Genomic DNA, 20,236 nt, shown 5'->3' on the forward strand with positions numbered 1-20,236 from the left:
TTCTACGCATCCCGGCATTTTCGGGTACTCGTGTACCCGGCTGAGATATCGTTATCTTATCAAAATTATATATAGAATTTAATCGAAATCTCACGTAAATCTCATTCTGGGGAAAAACGCGATTCGAATCTTCGGGGTCCGAGAGAGACTCACCTGTTGCACGGGACTCTGGGCCTGGAAGAGTATCCGCCGGCGTAGGAGCTCGCCAAAGATGCAGCCGACGCTCCACACGTCCACCGCGGCAGTGTAGTGCCGCGCGCCCATCAGGATTTCCGGCGCGCGGTAATACTGTGTCACTACTTCCTGGGTCATGTGCACGTTCTGGTCGGGTTCCGCTACCCGAGCCAATCCAAAATCACAGATCTGGGAAGAGAGAATAGCAGGTGCGTTTGATGTGACACATCAATTCAGATAGAGAGAAGCGAGTCTATCAAGAAATTTTCGATACCCACATTTTCTTATTGAATTAAGTAGGAAATGTTCGAAGCGACTAAAGATTTACACTTGGAAATGTCTAGATTAACACTTACTTTTAGTACGCAATTGCTGTTCACTAGGAGGTTCCCCGGCTTGATATCCCTGTGAAGAATTCTGGCCGAATGAAGGTACTTGAGGCCTGAAAGCAAAAATACATTATAAATTAGAAACTCACTTAGAATTGCTGCAAAAATTGCAAAGATATAAAATATATTTTTTTTATTAAGAAGAATTGTTTAAAGGCTCACAATAATTAATAAAATAGTGATAAGGGGATCAAGAGCCGACGCTGGATGTAGATACTTTTTAAATCTTTATTTAAAAGAGTTGAGTGTGTGTGTGTAAACGTTTCTGTCGTCAATCCGACCATCTTCGGTATAAAATCTGGAATTCGAAGAACTGCGAGAGTCTTATAAAACAAAACGTTGAAAGTCCTCTAATGTAACTGTCATTTCATACAAGACAAAAATATGTGTAAAGACATGTGCAATCTTTGACTAGTAGTCTGTTTAAAAGTCTGTTTATTGTGAGCTACTGTGATCTCACAAATATGTGCGATCTCACAGTGATCTCACAGTGGTTCACAATCTTTTAAACAGACTACTAGTCAAAGATTACACATGTCTTCACACATATTTCTGTCTCGTATGAAATGACATTTACATTAGAGGACGACTTCCAACGTTTCGATTTATAAAACTCTCACAATTCTTCGAATTCCAGATTTTGTACCGAAGATGGTCGGATTGACGACAGAAACGTTTACTCAACTCTTTTAAATAAAGAAGATTTAAGAAGCACTTACAACCAGCGTCGGCTCTTGATCCCTTTCTCTTATTTCACTATTTTATTTTTTTATTATTTCGAATAAACCAAAAACTCCTTAAAAAGGAATTAAAGAATCTATTCATGTTCAGATAACGATAAATAATTGAAAATTCCGAAAAACTATGGAATTCAATTGATGATTTGATGGAAACAACAACAGCATTGTAAAACGTCAGTGGGGATTAATTGTGAAAGCATAGAGTTTTATCGATCATGAAAATTGACGCGATCGCCGCCATCTCACTTGTACGAGACCGCGAAAATGATATTGATGGGAGAATTTTTCTCGTCGGCGTGACAAGCTGACAAAACATCAGAGATGCCGCCGTTTGACATGTCACGTCGATCGCGAACACGATTTTCACGCCGATGAAAATTCGTGCTGAACAAAATTCGGTTCTCTCCCTTAATGAAATTTCAGCCACTTTTGGACTTATGTCAGGCTTAACAACGAATCGGTTATTTTGTCGAAAATATACATTGATGAAATTTGAAGCACGTGGTTTCCGCGCTAATGCTACACTGATAATCGAATTTGTTCGCTTTTATAGTGCGTGAAATAATATTATGCGTAAAAGTTTCTATGGACTCGTACTCGTTTGCATTTTAATTCATTTACGGAAATATTGAATATGTTATACATATAATATTTAGTCATATAATAATAGTCATATAGCTTTTACAATTTTTGTTGTCCTTGTTGTTATATTTTACTTAAATCTTAAAAAAATACGCAGAGAGAGAGAGAGAGAGAGAGATTTTAAAAATTCAGAGAAAAATATAACTTTAGAATATTACAAACTGATCGTGATTAACTTCATAATATCATTAAAAAGTAAATTTTACGCAAACTTATTTTTCCCAAGTTAAATTAAAAAAATTCTTTTAAATGTTACAGAATTTGACGTAATTTAATGTATGACTACATTAATTTTCCGTAATCAATTAATCCATATGTTTATAATTCATATTTTGGAAGATAATTATGGAGATAGGGAGAGAAGAGGGTCTTTTGAAGCTCGAATTAATTATGGATAGCGCGCAGGAGTTTAATAGTCGATAGATTGCTAAGCTGGGATGGGGAAAGGTCAGTCGAATTTAACGATAAACTGTAACATTGCCCTGCTATCGGTCGACGAATGCTGTAAAATAGGGTGAAGTCGATTAAGGCGCTCCAAATCGATTGCATTCTTCGCTCGTCTTATAAATAAACGAGTGACGCACGTGACGCTTTAATTAATCATCATCGACAGTCAACATATAGAGTGCTCGACGGAGTAGGATTCTCCGATTAATTTCTCGGATTGATTAAACGGCGCGATATTTAACGATACAAAATCGACGTAATTTATAGGCGTTGCGCGAGAGCTTTCTCGCTTCTCTTTACCTCATTTCGAGGGGATGATTTCTCTCTCACGCGCGAGGATAGCGTACACGGAGAGTGAGAAATGATACGACAGAGTGGCGGTTGTGCGGCGACGTAGACAGGGCTGTAACGAGATTCCTTTTCGCGTCTTCCGATTCATCACTGTCAACGAATCGATTTTGCCGTTCATATGCGTTGATTGCAGAAAATGTAGCGAAAAGAAACGCGATAGGTAGCTATTATTGAGATGTAACACATTGATAATTTAGTTCATTGTCGTAGCTGCAACGTGTCAACGAAATCGAGATTCACCGCTGTTTAATTTTGGCAAACAGCGGACTGCAGTGTGCATCCTCAATTCTTGGTTCGAATCTATAAATAAGGTGCATCCTACGCTCGTCTGATCACACTTTTACACTTTCTGCGGTTAAGATGAGAAAACGATATTAAATTTGAAAGAAGATATCATCGGGGAATAAAGTCTTACGAATAAAATAGCGAATAATTACAAAATTGTTTATTGCAGAATCGCAGAGCGTAACAAAATACAGTTAAAGTAAAAATGAAGCAATTTACCGAAATTGAATTTGGCTTATTCGTATTCTCTCATCGCTTCAGGTATCGCGACAGCTCATATAATTTATTACGGACACGTCTGAAAAACATATAATCATCCCCGGAGTCGTCTCCGATCACGTCCCTGAATGTTAGTCACGCTGCAAGCGTGTCCGGATCTCGTGGCCCCGGCAATAAAACTCAGCAATATTACTGGGGGTAATCTGTCGTCCCGAGGGTGGTTGGTGAATCTAGGGTGTTACGAATCCATCCTGTCGTAATTAAAGTCTCTCACTCGGGGTTGCTATACGGTCGCTCTTATCGTGTCTGTTCGCACGCGATTAATTCGCATCCGGAGAGTTCTCCCGCCGGAATCTGCGCGCGTATTTGTTTAAGCAGTGGGAAAAATTCACTCGACTACTACTAAACTCCACTATGGCTTAATCGAACGTTAAATTAAAATTGCAGGTGTATTTGCGCTTTTTTCGACGAGAAAAAGATTTCGCGCGTGGAAGAAAAAATAATGCACGCGCAAATAGAAATAATGAAATACATGCGAACATTCGCGAGACAAATTTTAGGGAATTAAAAAGTCTTGCCAAATTGAATCTCGAGGATAAATAAGTAATAAAATTTCTTTTTTCGATTAATTTTACAAGAATTTTAACCGATTAAAAAATCTTATACGAAAAATATAAAAATATTACAAAAGGGAAAGATAGATCTTTCTGAAATATCTAAAATTTGAATTTTCACCGATATCATATCGATCGTACGTTACACAATTTACTATACTATTGAAAAGATCCAGTGATAGCGCAAAGCCTCCTAAATAAAATTCGCGAATTCGATTATACCGAACGATTAATTAGCCGCGCGCTTACGGCTCGCTAATTAAAATCCATCATCGAACCACTTATGAATATGTCGATTATTTAGCGCTCTTTATCATCGAAATTAGCCGACTCGCATATTCATAATCAATGCGAATTTATGCGTGTGTCGATAACGCAGAGGCAAACAAGGATATCGCTTTCTGTCGATTAAAGACGCGATAAAAAAAAAACCAATTGATGCTGGTCAATTATATAGATAAGTCTTCCGACAAGAAGTTATTCTCGCGCAACTTTGTGTGTAATCGATCGCGCGCACTCTCCCTTTTTCTGGCTCAATTTAGATCAGATTCATTTAATCGAACTTCTCGTTAATTAAACAAAGAATTGGAAAAGTAAAAAGGATGATCAATGTCAGAAAAAATCAGTGAACTTTTGCCCTGAAAAAAACAAGGTCATTCGGTCAACACGAAGAAATTCTGACACGATTTATGTCGTGATATTTTTATCAAATAGTATCCATAAAAATGTTATTTTTTTGTTCTTGTTTCTGAGGAAACAGCATGTACATATAAAAAGAATAGAAAAAGCATATCTATAAAAGACGTATAAACTTATGTTAAGGATTCTTTTTGTCCAAAGCGTCGGAATTTTTTGCAACTATTCACAAATTACATCGTCTCTCTGTCCGGACATATACTGAATAGAGAGAGGTTGCCGACGATCGGCGAAGTCGATAGCCAAAGCAAGAACGGGTCCTCCGAGGACCGTCCTTGACTTTCGTACATCGACGAACGTCGGCCTCGCTTGGAGAAGAAATAAGAAATTCGTCGGCTGGTGGGAATGCCACACGATTTCAGGTACGATGAACCCGACAATGGTAGTTGAGCCGGAGTGATGTTATTCTGACTATTTCACCATTCTTTCAAGTATCTTAAAATATTCCCAAGCTTTTCCAAATACAATTATTTGTGATTATTTTATCAAATACAACGAAATACTCATATTTCATGCGTTAAATGCATGAAGATTCTTTGCTGATTTATATCTTTCATGCTGTTTAACAAATAAATAAAATATAATATGACATTCAAATGAATAATTCCAAGGAAACCGACTAGAATGTATAAATAAACTTTAATTTCTTGAATGTTTTTTGCGCGGGACATTCCGATTGCGAACACATTGAATGTTACATTGGCTGAATACGACCAGTGTTGTGAGGCGACTTGCAGTTAATTTAGAAATCTGTGTCTCGCGTCACGTCATCGGAATCGCATTGTTGTAAACAAGAAATCTTATACTATAGTATACTCAAACTTATTTTCGGCGGGGCCGATAACCGCGTTACACGCGTATAATTATCTGAAATTGCACGGCGCCGAGTTTCTCTATTTAGACTGGAATATATTTATTAAATATTTTCTCGAAATTTATGAAAGAGCGTATTTGCAAATTACACAATAATAATTAAACAGAAATACGCGTGCGATGCGTAACATTTACACAAATATTATCGAAAAAACATCGGGCTGTATTCCAATTTGCGTTCGTCGCGAGGAATCGCGAAAGTAGGATCGCTTGACGTAAAAGCTCGTGATAATCGATCGTATTAAAAGTTTCTCGACGACAAATCCGTTAAAGCGGCAGTTAGGCAATAGGCGCTTGGCGCTCGCACATTCCATCGCATTAATCCTCGCCGAGTAATTTATCTTGTACACCGCGGTGGAGAGATTCATATAAGTGCCGTAGCGCGGCTTCCTGTCACGCGTTAAAGTTCGCAGTGTGCCCTAAACGTCATATTAAACGGCTCTTGCGCGTCGGGCCGTAACAACGTAACGTGGTGCTATCGGTAATGTCGTGGTAATGTTACGAATGCGATGTATTGCAGTTGCGACATTTTACGCTTGCATCAAAATTTCGCTCACTTCTACGAAGTTTCTTCGCTCGAATGCTCGCGTGACACATGAAGCTTGTCAACACTTTTCCCAATATGTTAACATTTTTCGATACTTTATACAAAATTGTTTCCCAAAAATTAAGAAATAAATTGCAATTATTGATTAAAAAATTAGAGCAGTAAAAAATCATGAATTGCAAGATTCAAATTCTTTCCAATTCAAAAATAAAAAATCTTTTTCATATAATTCAATAGATAATTCTAACACGATCAGTATTTCATTTGATATCTTTTTTTTACGTTTCGAAAAAAGTGGGTTCTAATTTTTTTTCTTCGTGCGATTACATGCATCTGTTGGAAATTGCACAATTTCACCTGTCTAGATAACTAGTACACACCGTAATACATTATTCTATTTAATGAACGCCATATAATTTACAACATATCGCTTTTATTATCATTTCTATCAGTTGCTTGACTAGGGCTTAATTTTACGATGTATGTATCTACACGCACACACACGCACGCTATTCTGAGAATATTATCTTTGATCGATGCACCTGCTGTCGATCAAACGTTGAATCTAATTAATATTGCGCGCGCGCGCGCGCGTAAATGCACTTACGTTATATTGTATCGACTTGCGCGCTTCCGGCATGCATCTCGTCCTCATAACATATTTATCGTCAAATTAAATCTTGCACTAATCTCTAATCTCAAGAAAAATTTTGCCAAAGATACAACATTATAGATACTTTATTTCAGATATTAAAAAACAATTTACTCGACGAAAATCTATGATTTTCGATATAAAGTTTCGGGATCAACGAAACTCAAATTTGCAATGTAGTGTGAGAACTCGAGAAGACTAAAAACTCGATCTATCGATGTCACTGTTACATGTGATTTGCGCACGTGCAGCGAAAACGTAAAGCCAAGTGGCCTCACTCTCCCCCCTGGCAAAGTTCCAACCGATTTAATGTCAGTGCTTGTTAATGTACAATGTAGAAGAATGACAAGTGACTCGAGAGAACGTGAGCTAATATTTGCTCCCGAGAGCGGGACTTTGAATTATTAACTTCATCGACTTCTGGCTTCGTCTCGAGATAGAAGTTCGGGAGAAATTACGACAGACCCTCGTTCGCAGATCGTGAATTAACGAAGACTGATTAAACTACTGGCAATTATGACATGGTTATGCTGCAATGGAATAAGAAATCATCCAACTAATACCTTAATAAAGGAGCCAACAATAAGTTAATCATATAAATAACCTTTGAAATCATTTTTCTTCAAACTTGAAAAAATTCCCAATTTATTTGATGCTATTTATGTTATTATTGTAATTATAATAATTGCGGTTGCAACTTAAATCTATAATATATTCATAATGTGATTGCAGTCAAAATTATTAATTTTACATTAATAATATATTCACATAATAAATAATAATAATTTATTACTTTAAATTATTTTACCGCAATTATTAGTTTGGTGATTAAAAGTTGTTTTAACAGCGGATTTACCTCGTTAGATTATCTTGATTATTCCCATTTAATTCGGCGGTACAAGACAGTTCTTTGTTTTTCTTCGTGCGTTAATATTTGAAGTAAAAACGTTATCCCGATCGCTAGTCGGCAAAACGCGTCCACGTTTAATTGAATTATCTCATTTCTGTTTCTGTGGGTATGTGTTATATTTAACTATCAGCAAGATTACATGGTAATTCTCATTAAGATTCGTCTAACGTCGATCGCAACCACTGGCAAGTAGTACGAGCATACAAATGGACCAAGTCAGACGCCCGATGTGTTATGCCACGCGCGGAAATTACTACTGTGAAATGCTCTAATGCATGCAATCTTGTAATTGTGTATTTTGAATAAAACATATTCCATCAGAAAATGGTAGAAATAATATTTTGAAAATAACATCATATTTTATAATTAAAAACTCTACAATTTCTTAAAAATAATACAAAAACAGAGGATTTCGTGTCTAACGCTAGTTGTTAATTGCTTATATTACAATCTTCTTCTTATTAAATAGATGTATTAACAATCTTCATGTTGATTAACTCAATTAAAAACATTTCGATCAATATTTGATCATTCTCAGTAATTAAAATATAGTTGTAGAATATAATTTCTGTTTGAGATCATGCTATAAAATATGGAAACAATCAAGTGCGTCAAACAATATAAAAATTATAAATTAAACAGAAAGGAATCGAGAAACATACCTCAAACAGAAATTATATTTTACAACCATGTTTTAATTACTGTGGATGATCAAATATTGATCAAAATGTTTAATTAAGTTAATCAATATCAAAATTGTTAACATATGCATTTAATAAGAAGAAGATTGTAATATAAGCAATTAATTATTTCATACTTTTTTCCGTTATTGATAATTTCTTAAAAGATATTATGAAATTTATATAAGCATTATGTGAAAAATTGATTCTTTGAGAATCATATTGAAAGACAAAAAGTCTTGAGAATCATATTGAAAGACGAAACAAAATCAGATTGTATTGGTATATTTTATATCTTTCATGCGTCTATCTTCAAAGTAAATTCTTGAATAGAAAAACAATTTATTTTTTTGGATAAATGGCTTAGATAGATTTTGGATAATATAGATAAATACTTACAAATTGTTAAAATATAATTACGCATTTCTTGGTCATTTTATGAAAGAATAATCTATAATAATCTTCCAAACATCATTTAATTAATTATCAAATTTCCTATATATCTATCTTTGACGCTTGACAAAAGATTTTCGATGTTGAAATTAAATTAATAAAAGTAAACAAATTAAAATATTAAACATTAATTTAAAATTGTCCAAAAAATAAAAAATCCATTGTTCTTGAACACCATTTAACAATTCGTCGAATGTAAATCCAATTCTTTAGAAAGTGTTTCGATAATTGCTTCTATAATTGAAAATACATTTTCTCCCGTTACCGTTTTTCGGAACGATGTCGGTTGTTCTAGTTACAAGATATCGATTTGTTGCACAATGTTAGCACAGCGCGACCGCCTCCTTGGCGGATTAAAAGGAGAAATACCGCAATTTCTCCTCGAAAAGATGTTGCTTCTTAATTAAAACGTCGCGGTCGAGGGACGCGGGAGGACGTAGGACGAAAGGAACAGGAGCGGCGAGGTTAACCAATGCAATATGGCAGTAGAGGAGAAGCCGGAGTCGACCGGATGACGGGGTCCGGGGTCACGGATGGGCGGCGGCAGGACTGGTTTCGGACCAGTCAAGAGAAGAAGAGGAACTCACTGCTCTCTGCTCTATCTGTCCGAGCTTTACGCGCCGCGCTATACCGGGTGGCAAGGTCCGAAACAAGCCTGCGGTCGGTAGACCGCCCACGACCGGATCATGGAAGGATCTCACTAACAAGGATCATTGTCCAAACGTAAATGATCCTTGAGGCGTGAATGAGAATGTTCTTGACGAATTTAATTTTCAAAAATTTTTTCATTTTTTTGTAAGAAATGTAAGAAATTTGACAACTTTTCTATTAGCAACGAATCGTTATGGAATTATGCGACTGATTATTGAAAGATTATCACGGAATTTATTTGTCTATCAATTCGAGTACTGCGTGTCAAAATACTGAAAGTTTATGATCCCGATGTTGAGCGCACAACATCGAAAATTATAATTGTGATCGACGAGCCGTGGCTCACGGGAACGGACAAGTCGAAATGCGTCGAAAACGCCGCTCGCTTTCCGGTTCATGGCGTCTCTCATCTTGAAATGTACCGTTGAAGCACGCAGAAGCTCAGGCAAACCCGGAGGACGGACAAGCCCGGTCAAACTCAAAAGGACGTTGACCGATGGACATGACCAAGACAGCGATTCTGGCCAGAATTGCAAAGCATTGCAATTGCCAAGCATTTTCGTCTTCACAATGACAAGTCAGAAAAAAGAAACTAACTGTAACGAAAATTGCGGAAAGCACTTCTCGAAATCAGGTGTTTAACGTCCGACAAATGCGCGCAATTGGTCCTGACGAGTACCGTGCAAAATACTAGGAATCTCAACTCTCAGAGAATATTTGCAGAAAACAAATATAAAGGATATTTATTACAAAAATTAATGAATAAGTCTGATTCGATAAGATTGTCAATTTCAAGTATATCGACAAAATTATTTTAAATTTATTTTAAGAAAATTATATTTACTATATAATTGTATATTATAAAACTATGTTTGATGCTATGAATCACAATTAATTAAATTATATAACCAAAATATGAAAGGTAATTTTCACTTGTGATTCGAAATGCAATGTCGTCGCGATTCTCCTCTCTCCGTCACATTCCAATTACATTATCTTGCATCGAGAGGCTATTTTTTGTCATTTTGCCCGCGAGTGTCGAAGACAGCAATTTCAAGAAGTAACTCTATCTCGTCGCGACAGACGAGAGATAAGAAAAAGGAAAGATGTCACCGTGTGATGAGACAGTAAAGATCTTAATAATGAGAAAACGAGAAAAATTACTATTCGCAACGATGTGCCTCGGTCAGGCAGTGCATAATGATTCGCTGTACTCGTGTTGCATTCGCGTTGCATTAGTTGCGCCAGAGACTTTTTTCAACGAGAGCGGAAGCGAAGGGTGAACGCGGCAAACTCTCCTTCGCATCGTGATTCGAGTGGCATCCTTCGCGATGGACAAGGAGGGAGAGGAGGGACAAATGCAACGGAAACTGTTATGACAAATTATCTTCGAAAACAACCGGTTGGAAGAGAAACAAAAGTGATGACACGCCAAATGATGAATTAACATAGCTACCTTTTTTGCGCCTGTCCATCACGTCTTCCACGGCGGCGTGGCTAATAACGAAAAGTCACAAGATGCATTCGGCTGTAGCGGAATGCATTCGTAAGAAAATTAACTCGATCACCGCAGAAATAAAAATTCACTTGGCGTATTTCATTTAATTTTAAATTGAACTTTTTATTTTCATACATCGAAATGCAGAATTTTATTTTGTTTCCAACTACAATTAGAAATTTGCAGACATTGCGGTTTGTTAGACATTTGTTGTGCCTTTTGTGACGCAAACACACTTGTGGTTGCTAGAAGAATGATTCGATCGGTGGCGAATATTTATGCGCACGCGGCGGGTCGTAAAGTATTTTCTAATATCGTTCAGGAAGGATGTATTGCGCGATATGCAAAGAGAGAAGCGTGAGTAACGAATTTAACGCGCCGTTGTCTCTCGCTTCTCTCCTGTTTTCTATCGTTCTCGTGCCGATTCCTCTCTGCCGACGATTTTACTTCGTCGAGTGCCGCATCGAGTCGCGATATAAGCAAGATCAATCATGCGAAAAAACAATTCTTTCGATCGTCATTCTTTTCACGTTTAATGAAAAGCCCGTGATTGTCTATCACGATTATTTGTCAAACATATTTTTGATACGATAAATATATCCAAACAAAACATTAACATACGTAAGAGGAAAGATGTATTGCACACAAATTCAACATTATTTCTCATAATATTTATCTCTTGAATAAATCATGTCATAATATAGATTATATCGTTCAAAATAAGTCACAAAAGATTACCTCGGCACACTTTTCCGTGAAAAAAGAAAAGAAAACAGTGACAGATCGATGAAGAGTAAAAAATAAATAAATGAGACGCTGAAAAACGAGTGAACGGACATTTTTCAGAAGGTGGGACCAGGGCGACAGGGGGAGAGAATGGGTAATTCGGCAAGCCAGACAATGCAAGGGCGATATAGGAGCGTCGAGATCCCGGGATGATCCCGAGGGATGAATAGAAACGATCCTGTTTATCCTGGGATCTCCCACCACCTCGGCTCTCTCTCCCCGACGACGACGGAGGCAATATGCTACTCGTGGATTTTTATAAGCGCCGACTCACCTCCCCCCTTCGCCTCGCCATTCTCATGTTGTTCCTTACATTCAACCCCCATTCTTCCCTTCACCTCGTTCGCTATGCCACCTTCTTATCCCACCTGGCAGACTATCTCGGAATCTCGACCTCAACGACTTCTGAGAGGTCGTTTTGAGACTGGACTTACACCTTCGTCGCCCTGGGAGCCCGAACTTCGAACTTTCTCACCCCTCCATATCTCCCTCCCTTCTTTATGGGTTTTGTTTCCTGGCGCTGTATCTTAATTAATCGAGGGGATCTACTAGTTTTACTCGTCTGCATTGCGCTTTCATTTCATTCCTTTAATTGGAACGTGACAAAGCATACAATTTTGTATTAAATATTGTAGTGTGAAATGTAAAAAAATACACCTTAAAGTATAGTGCTCCAAATTTTAAGAATGTAAGACGATATATCTCTCCGCTTACAAAAAATTCTTGTTCGTGTTTCTACGTGTAAAAAAAAAAATATATTTCAAGTCATTGACACTCACCTCGTAGGATCTGATAAAGGAAGACCTTGATGTGGTCCGGGCTGAGATGCTGCGGGCTGACGATGATCTTGTGCAGGTCGCTCTGGAGTAGCTCGGTGATCACGTATCTGTATCGCGCGACTCGTTAAGGAATTTATCGGTTATGATCGCTCGTATTATGTTAAGTCGTGTCGCGCGCGCGCATGCATGCGCTGGCGACTAGCAATTAGCAGGTGATTCCCCTTCTCGGATCGTTACGTCGCACCTGTAGAACAGGCCGACCAATTTCGCGTGTGATGACTTGATTTAATCCATTCAACAATTCACCAGTTGCATTTTTGACATGAAACTGCAGATTTACATCGTTAGGTTTTAAACCTAAATTTCGTTAGAATTTATAATTGCTGTTTGAAAGAACAAAAATCGCGAAAATCAAATTTCGATATTTATTCAATTTATTATGTAGAAATTAATTTTAATGTAGAGATAAAATATGAAATAGTTTCTGCGCTGCTTTCAGAACATTAATTAGGATACTAATTAACACGTTAAATTTAACCGGCTTGTTGTTATTTTATCTCGCGTTTGATAATTGTTTATCACAAATATTACGGGTAAAATTTACTTTATTATTATACCAGATATATTATTTATTGAATAATTTTAATATTAAACACATTCTCGTATATTTTATATTGCTCAAACAATACTTCCATTGCGTTTAACAGTTGCAGCTATCGTAGATAAAATAATGATCGGTTAATTCTTTCCAAAACGGGAGAAACAACAGCCGCCGCGAATAATATAGCCGCCACCGAGTTATACTAATCCATCAACGTCTTGAATAAAAAGGCGATCACGCTGTAACGCGATGTAAAATAACACGCGTCCGGCGATCGCATCGTTGCGAACCGCATCCCGTAGCGCCTCTCTTTCCGTGTACGCGATCGAGAGTTAATATTTTCGCGGCGATTGATTTATAGCATCTACAAATACATTTGGCGAATGACCTGGCGCACGACGGATTGTTCGGGATAACATAATAGATAATAAATATCAATATGCAATCTCGGTGCTTGCTGCAAACAACTTATAAAGAATACAATTATCGATGTCATAACGCTAAAAGTTTGCGTGTTGCACAGAACGGTACGGAGAATACAGAAATAAATAATATCTAGTCAAAAAAGTCAGTATTGAAATTAATAAAAAATCGCAATATTAAAAACCAGAAATCAAAGATCGGCGTTTATCTGTTCATTTGTTTTATGTTTCTATTTTAAGAGTTCTTTTCCTCCGCGTAAAAAACCAATATTGATATAAAAAATTAAATTACTTTGATTTGTACGCGACATTGCAATTGCAAACGTGCTCGTTTAATCTCTTTATTGTTATTAATCTTTTTTGGATGTACAAAACGTGTGCAAAATTAAATCACCTTTTTTCATACATGATTCTATTACAGCTTTCGTATTGTTTCGCCGTATAAAATTTCGAAGACGCAATCTCGAATCGAGAGCGCCATGTCAAGGTAGGGCGCGACGTGTATCGCATGACATAATTTGATTTCAAAAACTTGCTCTTGCGCGAACAAGCGCGCTAAATGTTCGAGGGAACGCGAGAGAACCGAGAGAACGAACGAAATAGTATAATGGCGGAATGAGGTCGACCGGGTAGGTTGGAATGCAGGTAGAGGCTGCTCTGGCGCGAACCTGGCGCGGTATGCAAGTCGAGAGAGAAAAAGAGAGAGAGGGAGAGAAACTGTGAGAACTCAGACTGGTCCCGAGAGAAAATCTGGAACCAAGATTTGAAACTGTTGTAATTTTATTTCTCAATATTGCAGACATGCGATAATTACCCTCGTGTTTTTCACGGAAAAAAATAGATGTAACATCGATTTTACATCCATTTGCCGGAGTAGATTTGTTGTTTGGAATTGTTTGTTCGAATTGTTACACCTAACCAAGCGCAGCCAGGCCGAAACCTCCGATCCATCGATCACGACGAAAGAGAACAAGCAGATCGGCTAGTTCCTTTGAGTTATCAGTGTTCGACGTTTCGATTTCACGATGCGAAGTCGGGTAAACATTGCGCGGCCTATAGTGCTCGTGACGTATAATTACTGTTTGATAATTGAAGCGTTGAGAATAGAGGGTGTATCGGAACTACCAAAAGCCATAAATAATAGCGAACGGATAAGATAGACAGAATAAAGTTTGTTTTTATTTGTACATTGATATTTTTCTAATTACGAATAAAATCGTTTTTATTACGTTTTATGTAATAATAAAATAGTATATATGAATGCAAAAAAAATAAATCTCAATAAAATGTTACCTATAAAACGTTAAATATAAAATTAATCTGAATGGAATTTCATGAAATAAACTTTGTAATTGAAAGTAGAAAGTAAAACGGTACTCATTATCAGCTTTTAGGCAGATTTTATGTAATTGAATTTAAATCCAATATGAAATTGGATTGAAAGATACAAACAATTTTGTATGCTCAATAGTATAAATTTTAAAAATCCCTATTGCTGGCAAAATATTATTTCGAAAATCGAAAGATTTTGTTAAATGTTATAAAAATAACGATTTATATTGTTTACTGCAATTTTTATTTGAAGGAACAAAGTGTTATCTTTCATATAGAAAAACAAATCCATAACTATAACCTAAACCAATTTATTTCAACTAATATTTGATCTCAAATTGAACTTTACGATTATGGGAATACGATATCTCTCATCGTAACGTCTCTATTACTATTTCAGAACATGATAGATGGCTGTGCATGCCTTTCGACGTAAACAGCTGCGAGATCTCGACGAGGAAATCGTATGAATCGCCGAGAAGGGTAAGTTTTGATTCTGTGCTTTTCATCAATTTTTATCCTGATCTTTTTACAGCTTGTTGAAAGAAAAAATAAATTTCTATCATAATTATTTACAATTAACAAAAGTATTTAACAAACTTAAACGAAAATATTCAGTACACATTTTTAGAAAAGATAAATTCAATTTTTCTTTCACAAATTTTCCTTCATTTATTATTCGCGATCTTCTCCTTTATCTAAAAATATAAGATTTCCGTGTCGAATAATTACAGCAAAGAAACATCTTTTTTGCGCCATAAAAAGTAGTAGGAATGCAATAGCTACAGTCGACTTTGCGCGCCGGAGAATTTTCCAGAATTCTAAAAATCAGGTTATTCGAAGAAGATAATGTTTTCTTTCCTCTCCAAACAGAGATTTTAAAACAGGTTCTCTGACGCTTAATCTTTTCTTCGGACTCCAAAATAATCAGTGTTTCGACATTTCCGCTGAGAAAAAGATCGACATTCTGAATTTGCCAAGAGAATCTACCGTTCGAAAAATAAAAAAATATCTTTATAAAAACACATTAGTAAACAGTTTGATAGTGTACAAGTTAACGTTGAAAAGTATGAAAATTGAGACAAATGAGATACGTCTTTTTCCGAAAGCTCTCATTGTCATCGGCTATCTCGTCATTGTGTAGTACGCTTAAGGCACCGCCGCACGATTGGCGGATCGATGCGTGCCTGCCTGCCTGCCTCCTGGTAGGCACGTCGACCGGTTCCTGGACAAAGCGAGAGTTGCCCCTAGCATCCTCTCTCCCAGCTCTCTGCTCCGCGCCACACCGAGTGAGCGAGCGCAAAGGGAATTGAGTATCCTGCCGTTTTCTCCCGTCTTCCTTTCCCTTCCCATCTTTCTTCCTTTCATCTTCGTTCCCCCCATCGCTCTCTATCTCATCCGGTTCAAGGAAGAAGAACCTGGAAGACCTGAGTCCTGAGACCTGAGACACTCCGACTCGCTAGAAGTCCCACATTTTGCAAAAAAACCGGCGAAACTCGTATTGGATGATCACGGACGATGAAAGGATGTCCTACTTTTACTGTGATAATTTTTAACAATCCAGTTGAAAATAATCCACTTAAAAATTAATCTTTCTTCAATAAAGGTGTATAAAACACAGATTTTGTGGTTGATCGCAACCTTCCAGTCTTCAACATTGCACATATTCGTATCTAGGTCGTAAATTAAAATCTAATTCGGTCGAGAGTGTCGGATACATCTCTTTAAAGTTTTCATTATAAATTCCGAAGATGAATATTGATGGCGTTTCTTCAAATTCTTCGTTGGTCAGACTAGATAACAAAGAAGTTGACTAACAACGACAACGAGAATGATGATGATGGCGATGATGGAGGCTAGACTCCAAGGTGTTCGAGCAAGGCCGATCCGGCTCGTCCGACCGGTCAACCGAGTTCGAACTCGACTCGTGCGAACGACTTCGAGAAGCCGAAAGAGAGAAAGAGAATTCTCGACGATTCTGCTCTCCCGCGTTGTATCATTGCGCGAGACACGAAAAAAAAGAGACACGAATTTAAACCGTATCGATTTGGGAAGATATCCGCGCCAGAGTTTCCAATTTCAAATTGCTAATGACTTGGCATGCGTTAATTAATATTTCAATCAATCTTTCAAAATAGTTTAATAAGATCTTGATGTGATGTGCCAATTTATATAAATAGCTCGTGCTCGTGAAATATCTTAAATTCGTTTGAACGCAGATTTTATTGTGATATAATTATTTGAGTCGTGTGTGTGTGTGTGTGTGTGTGTGTGTGTGTGTGTGTGTGTGTGTGTGTGTGTGTGTGTGTGTGTGTGTGTGTGTGTGTGTGTGTGTGTGTTGCTTACTCACACAAGTTTATATCATTATCTACTATCTTGACTGATAATGTTTAGTATGATTTGGAGAGAACAGTTGTTGCATAAATGCAACGAACTGCAGTGAACGATTAATTATACCCGTGACACTCCGTACTCCGTTTAAAAACCGGGAGAAGTGCATACAGAATCAGTTCCCGCGACGACTTTTCCTTCAGAGTTTCCCCCCTGGGAGTCACGTGCTTGCTCCCGATTTTGCATACATTTAAATACTTTCGCGATGAATCTCGTCGAGAATCCACGACGCAGACACCCGGTGTAAATTTTAAGTCACGGCATCTATTTAGCTTCCAAGCAAAACGTGGATTCTTCGCGGCGAGATAAATTATTTCGCGTGTCGCTTTCAATCGCAATATTGAGTTTCGGGACTCACATCTATTTTCGTGTGCTAAGGTATTTATATTCGAGAGGATAGCGACGACAAATTCTTACATAGCGATATGATGCATTAGTCTTTGAAATTAAAAGTGATCTGCGTCGAGGCCGCGGAACTCCGTCAAGACTTCCAATTCGTCGGGACATCGATTTCGGGCATGCCGCATTTCTCACAATATCGTGAAAAATGTGAACGAATCCGAGAAGTAACGATCCTTCACGTTTCTTTTCATTTCTAACTGAGCGAGTCTGAGAAAAGTGATCGATTTCGGTTTTTATTAAAAATAAGTTACACATTAGATATAAAACATTCCGTACTTTCTTTCTAAAGGTATCAAAAATTGAAGTAATAAGAGATTGAATCTAAATAAAGCAATTTTTAAAAATCTGATTTGTCTAAATTTATAATTTTAATTTTATTTTACTGTAAAATTTTTCAATTTTTATAAAAACGGAAATTTCTCTTGTTACGTTCAATTCGTAAAGCCGAGAAAATAAAGTTAGATCTTATTATTTTTACAATTGTCACGAATTAAAGATGTTAAGATAAAAGTTGAAAAACATCGGATATAATAATATCGATCTCCGTAGAGATAAACCTTTTATTTAGTTGAAGTAACGTGGTTTTTAATTAACTGATCATTCCGAGTTAATCATTTCTCCTTTTTTCTCTTTCATTTGTATAACTGGATTCTGATAATCACTCCGAATGATAGCTATTCGATAACATTTTATATACGCGTGCTAAGTGAGAAAGGAAAAAAGGAAATGGAAGGAAACGAGAGGTGAAACGCGAACAAAGGACCCTCCACAGCTCGACCAAAAACTCCACGTGCGATCGATACCACAGAGCGCGATATTCGATATGTTTCGAAGAAGCTGAACGCGGTTGGAAGAAGCTGTAATCAAGCTCGGAAAGAAAAATTGCAATGAACATCTCGTGTTTCACGCTCGGCCAAATTAACGCGAATTGATATATAGCGTCCATAATCTTTTTTTTCTTTTGGTAATTTTAAACCCACCCTGAAATTAATATCAAATCGATTATTATGCGTTTACATGCAATCGAATCGAATATTAAATCAATCAAATGTGTATTCAGCTCCATACATTAATGAAAAAGTTTGATAGAAAAAAAAGAAATTAGTTTTTAGATTAATATTTCATATCTCCGTCATGCTAGTTTGGAGAAATTTTGCACTGTTACTTAAAAATTCTGAAAATGCGATATCGTCCTCCACTAGCGCTTAAAGCGCCGTCCACAACGTCCGGCCGTGGATAATCAATAAGTTCTACTCGTCTCTTTCTCTTTCTCTCTGTTGGCGTCGCGACGGCCTCTTAGTTTGCGCGTCGATCTTCGAGATACTCCAGACGAGACGATGAAAAAAAGTAACTCTCACGCTAGAAACCAAGTCGTTTACTTCGAAAATAATGTAAATCGGGTTTGAAAAATTTACTGCGGACTTATCAGCGTCAAAAAGTCAAGACTTAATTTTTCGAATCAATTGTTCACTAATTTTAACTTATTTAATAAAAGATAATGGAATCAATTCAAAGTAAATTGGTAAATATTGGCAGTAAAAAGGTTAGTATTTCTTCTTTTTTTCCTTTGCCTCTTCGTAAAGTTTTTGTTCGTGGTTTTTGCGTGTGTGGTTTTATCATTTAACACTGTGTCGTGCGCGTCACAAAGTGCCCTCATTAATAGTACACGTTCTAAATACCGCGCATCGATACTCAAAGAGAATAGTCGCGTAAAAAGGGATCATCGAAGGAGAGATAGAAAATTATTCACATCGCGTATCATACGAAAATGAATCAAAAAGAATGTTAAGTCATTGCATCGTATGTGTTTCCGACGTTTCATTTTAATTGGAGACTTTTGCAAATTTGTATCGTATCAGATAGATATTGTCAAAAGTCGGATCAAACGAGTTTGTCAACGAATTTATTTCAACTACAAGGGGAAACAAAAAGTAAAGGAAAATTTTCAATTAATTTAAAAATCAAAAAAGTTCCTTTACTGTTTTATTTTCTCTGGCTAAACGTAACACGTGAAAAATATGAATTTACAGAAACAGAAAGACAATTTTCCTTTTTTTTCTCTCGCTTTTCAATTTCTAATACATCAGTTGAGTCTCGCCTTTCGCAAGTGAATAGAATCGTGGGAACCCGCGCGTGCCCACGCGCACTTGCGTACGCGATTCGCCTTTTTCCGGCAGGAGACAGAAAGATAGAAAGACGCCCCCGCGCACTTTACAGGATATCTGTTCGTTAAGAAGAAACCGATCTCCCGTGCGGTGAAGAACGGAAACTCGTCGCTCGTCACCGCGTCGCCGAGTTAACAGTGCACACACGGTTGGATTTTCGAGTAACGCGATAATCGATTATAACGATTGATACAATATCAACGTACAATATTGAGAAGTGATACGTTCGCGAATCGATAACGCGCGAAAACATACGGCGATCCGATACACGTAAAACGTATCTCATAAAGCCGCGATGCAATAACAAAGAAAAGGCCAAAGTTCGACATCCTACTTTCGGTCAAACTTAATATCTACAGATTAAAGTATTATGTTTGTGAATTATTATCATTAATTTAGATTTTTTCACGATTTTTTAAGTTTAGCAGGAAATATGGATGTTATGCAAAAAAATTGGCCAATTGTAGCAATTTCGTAAATAAGGTAGACACTTCCGGCAACGAACGAGTGTGGATTTCGCGATTACCATAAGGAGAC

At 37.1% G+C, this 20,236-nt stretch overlaps 1 protein-coding gene across 3 annotated transcripts in view; it reads right to left on the reverse strand.

Annotated features, from left to right (window-relative positions):
• nmo (serine/threonine-protein kinase nemo) overlaps positions 1 to 20,236 on the reverse strand; it is a 92,875-nt gene that overhangs the window by 26,022 nt on the left and 46,617 nt on the right. For all 3 annotated transcript variants that reach the window (XR_010890738.1, XM_067357230.1, XM_067357229.1), the window contains exons 4-6: positions 12,387 to 12,493; positions 531 to 616; positions 154 to 363 (exon numbers count right to left, since the gene is read on the reverse strand). Coding sequence is in view for 2 of the 3 variants with exons in the window: in XM_067357230.1 (XP_067213331.1) it covers positions 154 to 363; positions 531 to 616; positions 12,387 to 12,493 (403 nt within the window). In the remaining variant the exon portion in view is untranslated. The remainder of the gene's footprint in view (positions 1 to 153; positions 364 to 530; positions 617 to 12,386; positions 12,494 to 20,236) is intronic.

Source organism: Linepithema humile, chromosome 6 (genome assembly GCF_040581485.1).
Source record: "Linepithema humile isolate Giens D197 chromosome 6, Lhum_UNIL_v1.0, whole genome shotgun sequence".
Taxonomy (NCBI): Eukaryota; Metazoa; Arthropoda; class Insecta; order Hymenoptera; family Formicidae; genus Linepithema; species Linepithema humile.